General features: G+C 58.2%; 1 protein-coding gene across 1 annotated transcript in view; it reads left to right on the forward strand.

Moving 5' to 3' along the window:
* Nucleotides 1-3,966, forward strand: part of RASA3 (RAS p21 protein activator 3) — a 102,127-nt gene extending 98,161 nt beyond the window's left edge. The window contains exons 22-23 of the mRNA XM_008577062.1: nt 1,787-1,970; nt 2,430-3,966. Coding sequence (XP_008575284.1) covers nt 1,787-1,970; nt 2,430-2,505 — 260 coding nt within the window. The 3' untranslated portion in view covers nt 2,506-3,966. The remainder of the gene's footprint in view (nt 1-1,786; nt 1,971-2,429) is intronic.
* Nucleotides 3,967-9,678: the final 5,712 nt, after the last annotated feature.

The following is a 9,678-nucleotide window of genomic DNA, read 5'->3' on the forward strand; positions in this document are numbered from 1 at the left end:
TAAGCAATCAGGATGAACCAAGAGGCTCCTTTAACACTTTGTTTGGAAATCTTCTCAGCTAGGTATCCAATTTCATCACTAGCAAGTTCTGCCTTCCACAAAACGCTGGACAGAAACACAGTTCAGTCAAGTTCTTTGCCACCTTATAATGAGGATTGCTTTTTCTCGTCCAATGACATGTTCCTCATTTCTATCTGACACCTCATCAGAATGGCCTTTACTATCCATATTCTCACCAACATTCTGTTCAGGATTATGTGGGCATTCTTTAAGAAGACAATGACATGTTCCTCATTTCTATCTGACACCTCATCAGAATGGCCTTTACTATCCATATTCTTACCAACATTCTGTTCAGGATTATGTGGGCATTCTTTAAGAAGACTGAGTCTTTCTGTACAGCTCTCCTTCTCTGTTTCTGACCCTCACCAGAATCACCCTTTAAGGACTCTTCATGGCTATGCAGGCTTTTTCTAGCATGCACCTCCACACTCTTCTAGCCTTTACCCCTTACCCAGTCCCAAAGCTGCTCCCACATTTGTTGGTATTTGTTACAGCAGCACCCCACTTCTTGGTACCAATTTCTGTCTTAGTCAGTTTGGGCTACTATAACAAATACCATAGACCTAGTGGTTATAAACAGTAGAAGTTTACTTCTTACAGTTCTGATGGCTGGGAAGTCTTAGATGAGGGTGCAGCGTAGTTGGGTTCTGGTGAGGGCTCCTCCGGGTTGCAGACTGCTGACTTTTCATATGTCCTTATGTGGTGGAAGGGGCAAACAAGCTTCCTCAGGCCTCTTTTATAAGATCACTAATCCTATTCATGAGGGTTCCACCCTCACAGCTTAATCATCTCCCAGAGGCCCCACCTCCTGATACCATCACATGTGGGTTGGAATTTCAACAACAAATTTTGGGGAACACAGAATTTTATTTCAGTCCATAACAGGTGGGCAAAACTGCAGGGCATTGAGTGCTGGAGTCTGGGGTACCTGCCGGGGCCCTGTGAGCAGTGAGGAAGGGAAGTATGCCCAGCTCAGGTGTTTGGAGACACGTGGGGGAAGGGCTGCTCAGGTGTTTGGGGACAGTAGGGGAAAGCCCTGTGCCCAGCTCAGGTGATTGGATGATTCCTGTTGATGGCAGGAAGCCACAGAATGGTCATCAGCAGGAGTGATGTCCTATTAGAAAGTCAGACCTGGTTAGAAGGTGGGGGTGGCAGAGGGCAGGGGCCCCCAGAAGCTGCTAGTGCAGGTTGGCCGTCCACCCTCTGCCTGCATGTCCCCAGTGATGGGCATGTGTCCTGGGCATGGGTGAGAAAGAGGTGCTGAGGTTCCAGTAGGACCTGAGTTCATTGTGCTCACCCTCCACAGACTGACCCTTTGGGGTCGCTCCAAGGCCCCTAACCAGCGTCCATGTGTGGACATCTTCTCCCTGGTCCTGTTGGGTGAGCTGGTCAGGATTGGAAGGACACGTGGGTTACCCCAGGAGAAGGGCTGGTTGGAAGCGGGGCTGGGGGCTTTGCCTGGCCCCCTGGAGGGCTCAGCACCATCAGACCCTTTAGAAATGCTGGCCGCAAGGCGCTGGCTTTCCCAGGGTTTGGTCTGAGTGGCCCTCGCTGCCGACGATGGCGTCTGTGATGTGTGCGTTTACATGTGAGTGGTCAGCCCCTTCTTGGAGGAGGTTGCTCTGGGAGAACGTGCGCTGTGGTGGAGTTACGTGGATGTGCAGGGTCGGGTCTGGGGTGGCTAGTGTCCCAGACGCTGACCCTCACCTCCTCGATGCTGCAGAGGCCTGTGGGAGCAAGTCCGTGTACGATGGCCCCGAGCAGGAGGAGTACTCCACCTTCTTCATTGATGACCCCCAGGAGACCTACAAGACACTGAAGCAGATCATCGCTGGGGTGGCAGCTCTGGAGCAGGAGCACGCCCAGTATAAGAGGGACAAGTTCAAGAAAACGAGATATGGCAGCCAGTGAGTGTGGCTGTGGGTGTTGCATGGATGCATGGAGGTCTCAGCAGGGCTGTGGCTGCAGGGAGCTCCAGGTCGGGTGGGTCTCCTCAGGGCTTCTGGTGTGCATGAGCATCCACCTGACTGGGAGGGTCCCAGGTGCGCCTGGCCAGGAGAGACCTGACCAAGCCAGTGGTGTCCTAACCACCTGCAGTATGCCAGGTGCTGTCCCAGAGCTCACACTGTACATGTGTGCACACAACTACATATGTGTGTCCAAAACTACATACGTGTGCAGTGGGTGCTTCCAGAAGGGCTTTGTGCTAACTTTGTTCTTCCCTTTGCTTATGAATGTTTTCATGTCAATTATGAAGAACACGTATCGTGTGTAAATAGGCAAAAAGACTCACGAGGTACGGGTGAACACCCCAGGGGCACAGGGGCTGTGCCTCATTTTCTCCTCTTCCCGAATCCCCGTTTCAGGGAGCACCCCATCGGGGACAAGAGTTTCCAGAACTACATCAGACAGCAGTCGGAGGTCTCCCCTCATTCCATTTGACGTCTGAGAGAGACGAGAACAGGGGCGCACGTGACAGGCACCGACATTTCATCTGCACGCTCCAGCCAGGGGCGCGCTAAGACTTGCGGAGACTGCGCTGCTTCCCTGTCCAGGAGCCACTGCCGCGGTCCTTGTGCACTTTGCTCTCTGCCACTGGCAGGTGACCCAACTCACATTTTGGGGACGTAGAATCGTTTGTCTTTGTATTGGCTTTGGTTTTGTGAGGATTGTCATCAGGCAAACACTTGTACCATAACCACACGTTGGCCCTCGTCGGGGCACCACGGCCCTGTCCAGTCCACGGCAAGGTGCTGCTTCCGTCTCCCGGGCATTCTGCCCCGCTGGTCTCCGTGGCCCTGTGCCTGTGTAGCCTCTGGGCCTGCCTTGGACGTTCTGCTTTATCCCGCTTGGGACGTTAAGAGTGTTATTTGTTTCTTACGAGCCTGCTGTACGGTGCCGAGGGGCAGACAGTCTCCCTGTTCAGCTTTAGCTGTTGGTTTTGTGCCTGGCTGGAGGGTCGGTTTTGTGGCTGGGATGTGCAGAACTCACAGAAATCCCAGTGTGAAGATGCTCCTGGTGTTTTGGGATGCGGGGCCGCTTCTGCGGGTTGCTGGCAGGGAAGGGCGGCTTCCAGCATTCTCTGGATGTCCACTGAACCCCCAGTTCAAGCACAAGTTGTTTTACTGTGAAATGGGGTTTAAAACTAGAACCCACATGTTTGCCACTCCTTGTGAAAGTTTGGGAACGATTTAAAAAATGTAAATGTGTATTTTCCAAGCTTTTTTAATGTTTTTAAAGGACTGTTTTTAATTAGCTCTTTGATATAAACTCAGAACCTATACCCGGGAAAGGGGAGGAAGCCGCAGTAGGACAAATAAAAAGGGAACGCTGCGTTTCTCAAGAAGGCCACTAGAGGTCCCCAAGACAAAGCTGAAGCAGCAGACACCGTGAGTCCAGGTGTGGACGTCCCGCGGGTGTGAGTGGCTTCTCTCCTGCATCTCAGTGAACCCCCAGAAGCTGTGCAGGGTGGTGGCCGGGGCTGCTTTTTTATTGGGGTGGGGAGGATCCTACAGGCGGGGGCAAGCAGACCTCGTCAGCCTGACCTCGCACTGTCTGCCGGGGAAGCTTGTCCCAGACCGTGTCCTCCTGGGCTGCCGGCGGCATGTCCAGGGAGCACGAATCCAGCACACGGCTCACTGTGTTCTTATACCAGTTTCTCTCTGTTCTTGTTTGGAAATACTGTACTTCAGACTCTTAATCTAGATGGCAGATAGTAACATTATTTGTTGTCACAAAAATAGTAGAGAAAAATGTAAAAAATAAACTTTGGGACACACAGCTCTCAGGCTGCACAGAAATGCAGTTTTTAACATGGGTTTGTAACTTAATGTTTCTGTTTATAAATTACTAATGAATTGCGATGTATTTTACTGGCCAATTAAAACAGATGTTTTATTCTTTCTGAGGACTGGTTTGGTTTTCTAGGGATGCCCACTGGTGATTGCACATGTGGAGGGCGGGGGTACGGGGGGTCTGTGTGGAGGGGGGAGGGTGGCTGGTGGGGAGCTGGAGGAAGTTCCCGTGATGACAGAGGACGTCTCTGATGACAGGTGATATCCCTCTGTCAGCTGGTGTCCACCTGGGGCTTTGGGTAGGAGCCAGGCCTCATGGTGCCCTCAGGAAAGGGGTGGTGCCAGGTGCCACCCAGGGCCCTGGCGTGAGCTTCTGGAACCTCTGTGAGGCTGGAGGTGGCATCTGGCTCAGAGACTCCACCCCATGCTGCTGTCTCTGAGAATGACACTGGGAGACAGAGAGAATGGGGTGGCCCCAAGGGGCACAGGCAGGTGGCTGCTATCCTTCCTGGGGGGCAGGAGTGGATTAAGGGGGATATGGGGGAGACCCCATGGCTGGGGCCTGGGCACATCCAATGCACTTCTAATTTCTTTACTCTTTTCCACTTGGTTTTCACTCCTTTTTCTTTTTTTTTTTTTTTTAAATTTCATTGTGAGTCGGCTCCATTATGAGAAAAATAGGGGGGTTTGGCTGTGAGAACACGAGTCAGACATTTCTCTGAGGGGTCTGGTGGGTGTCCTGCAGCAGAAGACTTAGGCACAAAGGCCTCCCAGGGAGGGCTGACGCTGGGCGGCGTCCTCGGTCAGCCTCAGCCTGCACAGAAGGGTGTGGAGTTAGGGTGAGGGCTGGACAGGGCCTGGGCAGCTGTGGGTGGTGGGTGGGCCCAGGGGCTGGGGGTGGGGAGCATCCGGTGCCCCGGCCGTGAGCACCTGCCCACGAGGCTGCTGGGCCAGCCCAGAGCTGAGCCTCCATGGCAGGGCTTGGGACAGCGCCCAGAACCAGAGGGCTCAGTTGGCACTCGGCATGGCTGAGCTGGTGTTGGCTGGCAGAGGGAATCAGGAGGGCTGAGAGGGTCGGCCCCGCCAGGGAGGAGGTACAAGGGCAGAAAGTACAAGACCCCAGCAGATGTGGAGACTCAAATCTCCCCCAGACCCACCAAGAGTGTCCCAGGAGTGGGATGTGGAGCTGCAGCTCCCTCCAAGGCTCCCGGAGGGGGTCACGGTTGGCTTTCTCTAGACCACAATTATGTCCACTCGTTTTCTTGCTCAGACGAGCAAGAGAGACGGTCCGTGTGTCACCTCCTGCTCCAGCTGGCAGAGTATGAGCTGAGCCAGTGCCACTGCCTGGTCACTGTCCCAGTGGGGCAGCAAGCCTCGGAGCAGGGCTGCTGCCCACCCTGGTGGATGCAAGAAGGGGGCTCTGACCTCCCCTTTTCTTCTCGAAAGAGGAGGAAACAACCCAAGTGGAAGACGTTCCCTGTGCCAGGAAGAGAGGACAGAGCTGTGTTCAGACTGAGGCTGCCGAAACTGGCGCCCGGCTTTCCCGCAGTGCCGCTCTGCGGAGGCCCACGTTCTGCCGCTTGTCCGGGTCCTCTCTCCGTATGAGGCTTCCAGGGAGGCTCCCAGGCCGTGCAGAACTAAACCAAGTTTGTGTGCTTTTCTCCCATTAATCTGTCTTACGTCACTTCTCAGGTCCAGTTAAAAAACCCTAAAAGGGTAGAGGTAAGATTCTGCCTGCCCGACACCCGCCATGGTCTTGGATGATTGGAGGAAAAAACTGCTGGAATAGGGTGTCAGGAATCTTTTGTTGGGCTGAACTCTTTTCACCCCAAATTCTTAGCTCAAGTCCCAACTCCCAGGACCTCAGAATGTGACTGTATTTGGCGATAGGGCCGTTAAAGTGTTGATTAATTTACAGTAAGGTCATTAGGGTGGGCCCTGATCCATCAGGACCAGCGTCATCATAAGAGGACATGAGGACAGACACACACAGAGGGGTGACTGTGGGGACACAGAGAAGACAGTCTACGAGCTAAGGAGAGTGGCCTCAGGGGGACCAGCCCTGCCACGTCTTGATCTTGCCCGTCAGCCTCCAGGCTGTGGGAGAGGATGTGTCTGTGGTTTCAGCTGCCCGGGCCGTGTCCTTTGCTCTGGCGGCCCAAGCAGAGGCTCGCAGGCTGCGAGATGCAGAAACATCTTGGTCAGCACAGTTCGAACCTGTGTGCCCAGAGGGCGCCTCAGAAGCCCGTGGCCACCGGGGAACCTTGTCTTCTGCCGCGCAGGCCAAGGAGGGACTGGCAGCGTTGGTTGGCAGCCCCAGTCACCACGGGTCACCTCCACCTTCGGAACTGTTCCTTTGTTTTCCCGAGCTGCAACCACGCCAGCTTCGTCCCTGAGGGGAAGAGAAAAAGGTCCTCAAATACAGGAAATAGCCAGAGGCCCGAGGCAGGGAAGACACCGTGGCGAAGACACTGTGGCCTCAGCGTTGGTGCCGGGAGGACCCGGGGTGGGCGTGGGTCCCGCTCCCTACCTTCCCTGGTGGAGAAACTGAGGAAGGACCCAGAAAGGGAAGGGAGGCGGCGGAACCCATGCACCAAGCCCTGGCCTCCAGGAAAGCCTGCACTGGGCTGGGCCGACCTTTGGCCTCTGACCCATGGTGATGTCACAGCAGCCCTGTGGCAACGGGGCTCCCCTGGGCACACCCTTGGGCCACTTCTCTGAGAAGGGACCGCGAGAGGCTGGCAGTCATGCCCTCTGTCTGAGGTGGTGGCGAGCGCAGCCCTCCTGCCACGGCTCGGGATGGACAGGGACACGGCAGCCACACACAGGAGACACCGGCCCGGCCCTGGGGCCCTGCCCGCAGGAGCGGCCCCCGGACACCACAAGGCGGCCAGCGAGGCGGCCGAGCTGCCGAGGAGCAGGAGCCTGGGCGGCTTACACCAGAAGGGGGACCCGCCGAGCCGCATCGAGAAGCTGTGCAGGGAGCTGGGTAGGAGAGGCGGGCCCCGCGGAGGGTCCCCGCTCCCACTGCTGTCCCCAAGGCCACAGCGGAGGACGTGCTAGATACACGGTCGTTGTGCACCCACGGGCCTCAGGGCACGGTCTTCTGCCTGTGGGCGGCAGGACCAGCGGGGGCCGGGCCAGGTGGCTCAAGGGCTGGGGACACCTGCTCCTAATGAGGCCCCAGCGACACCTGTGCCTTCGGAGAGGGGCCCCGTCCCTCTGTGGGAGCCGGACCTTCCCGTGGTAGTTGGAGCTGGCGGAGGATTGTGCTTGACACTAATGTGCCTTTTACGGGGTAAAATGTGTGGGTTTATAGCTCGTGAGGCCATCTTTGCCACTCTGGGATATTTCCTGGCGTGCCACACAGGGCCACGGCCCGGCCGTGGGGACGTGAGCTCCAAAGGCCCTGGCAGCACACGAGTGCTGGCAGCACAGGCTCCGCTGCGCCATGTGGCTCCATCCCGAGAGCGGGGCATGGGCTGAGAAGGGGGTGCCTCCTCCTTCCCCTGCAGGCCGCAGAGACTCCCGGTCCCGTCCCGAGTGTCTGTGGGAAGGCGCTGCGGGTGGGAGCCCCAGAGACGACGTTTGGAGTGGGAGGGGTAGCCAACGTGCTCTTCTAGTTTAAACCCAGAGATGTGTCGCCGAGGCGCTGTGTGGCACTCACCTGTCCCCCTCCGCTTGACTCCCTCAAGACGTGCAAAGTTCCCCAAGGACGTCACCCCAAGTCCGCTTAGGAATAGTTCAGGCAGGCACAGAGGGTGGGTCTCAAGTAACACCTGCCACGATGCCAGCCAAAACGTGGCACTCCAGGGGCAGGAGGTGGAGGGAGGGCCCAGTTCCCACCGTTTCTGGACATTTCCCCGCAGCCACTGCTGGGTTCCCCGGGACTGGACACACGGGGCAGGCAGTGCTGGGGGCATCGTCCCATCCACCCCGGTGCCCTCGTCTCGCCAAGGAGCTCATTTTCCCTCGAAGCTTGGCAGCTTCCCTGGCAGCTGAGATTCTGCAGGAAGAAGAGCAGGTCCCGGCACACGGCCTGGGGACGCGGGCCCGCCCCACTGTCCATGTCACCACAGCTGACGCATCTTCGCTGAGTTGCCTGGACGGACCTTCCACATGAACTCGAGGCCTCGCTCCTAGTTCCCTTGGTGCCAGGCGAGGCGCCAACCGGCCGGCCTGGGTGGGATGGCGCTGCGTCCATGCCCGTGTCTCAGGATGCGGGAGAAGGTGGAGGTGGCCAGCTCGATGGTGGCGAGCGGTGGCCCCAGAGGTTTCCACGGCATCACAGAGACAAGCCTGGAGGGGCGTGGCCATGTTGCCCAGCCCCTGACCCTGGCCGCCCGTGCGTCCCGGCAGCCCGTCCCCGACGCCCTCGCGCAGTGCTCCGCGCAGGGGGAGCGCACTCTGGGTGGACGGGACCCGCCGACATCTCCAGCATGGCCGGCTCGGCTGGGGCCGCCCAGGGCGTGATGGGCTCTCGAAGCGCACGACTCAACTGCGGCCCCGACTCTGAGCCCGCAGGACCTCTGCTTGAAAAGACGGTGTCAGGATCTAGCCCGCTGCCCCTGGCCAGCCGGCTTAGCGCCTTTTACCTGTTTTCCATTACGTGGTGACTTGGACGCACCACCGCACCCCCCACCCCTCAGTCCTCGCGCCTCTGAGGTTGGGGCCGCGAGGTCACCTGAAGGGCGGCTCCTTGCCGGCATCTCACATTCAAAATCTATAAATGGCTTGAAAATAATTTCAATCTCAGCTGCAGAGAGGCGGCTCAGGAAACATCCTCTTCGTGTAGTGGGACTTCCTCCTTCCCTGATGCCTGCACGGCCCCCTGCGCCCTCAGCACCCCCAAACCCTGCCCTGTCGGGGACTGTCAGCGCAGAGCTCTGTGCACCTGCAGCCAGAAGTGCGTCTCCGCCTCAGGAAGGGGCCGGCAGGAGCCTGCAAACGTGGACACCTCACACCGCTGCCTCGTCCTGTAAGAGGCACCCGAGGGAGCCGAGAAGGTGGGTGTTTTCCAAGTCCTCAGCCGCTGTGGAGCAGAGAAAGGTCCCCTCTCCTTCCCTCGTCTCTCTCCTTCTCGGCGGATACTTTTCATAGGAAGCTGCAAGGCTGGAAGCTCTGCAGGGGACAGCTCCTGTCTTCTAGGACACGCACACACATGCACGTGCACACGAGCTGGGGCTGCTGAAGACTTTCCAGAGTGAATCTTACAATCCCTGCTGGAAAACTATGGATTCTGCGTCACTAGGGTCTTCTTCTCTGAGCTGAGACAGGGCCGTGTGCTGCCTTTTCTCTTTGGGGACATCCTGAGAGCGACCCAGTTCTAAAACAGCCTCTGGGGAACTACGAGACCGCCGTGCGCTGCACCCGGGAAAGGAACCGCCCCGGGGGCTCCTCTGCTCCAGGTCCGCAGGCACCTGACGAGTCCGCCTCGCATCGGGAGCTGCGGCCGGTGGCAGAAGGAGGAACGCCCGCCCGTTCCTCATCCTCAGGGACCAGCACCCGGGACACAGCCCAGGGCCACCGGGAGATAAAGCTCCCTCCGAGGCAGGGGCTCCCCACCAGTGTCCACTCACAGGATGGCCCTAGACGATGGCAGTCTCAGATGGGCCATCCCAGAGAGGGGACAGCTGGTGAGAAGGCGGTGACGCCCCGGCCCTCCACCAGCACAAGCCGGGGGAAGCCTCACCTCCTCCGGGCGGGGATCTGGAGGCCACCCTGTGGCTGGGGGCTGTGGCGGGAGGGCGGCGGTGGCGGCGGCAGGAGCGCAGGCCTGGGCGGCCCGGCCCGAGCCCGGCTCTGCCTGCTCCCAGCGGGC

The sequence above is a fragment of the Galeopterus variegatus genome, unplaced genomic scaffold (genome assembly GCF_000696425.1).
Source record: "Galeopterus variegatus unplaced genomic scaffold, G_variegatus-3.0.2 Scaffold1444, whole genome shotgun sequence".
Lineage (NCBI taxonomy): Eukaryota > Metazoa > Chordata > Mammalia > Dermoptera > Cynocephalidae > Galeopterus > Galeopterus variegatus.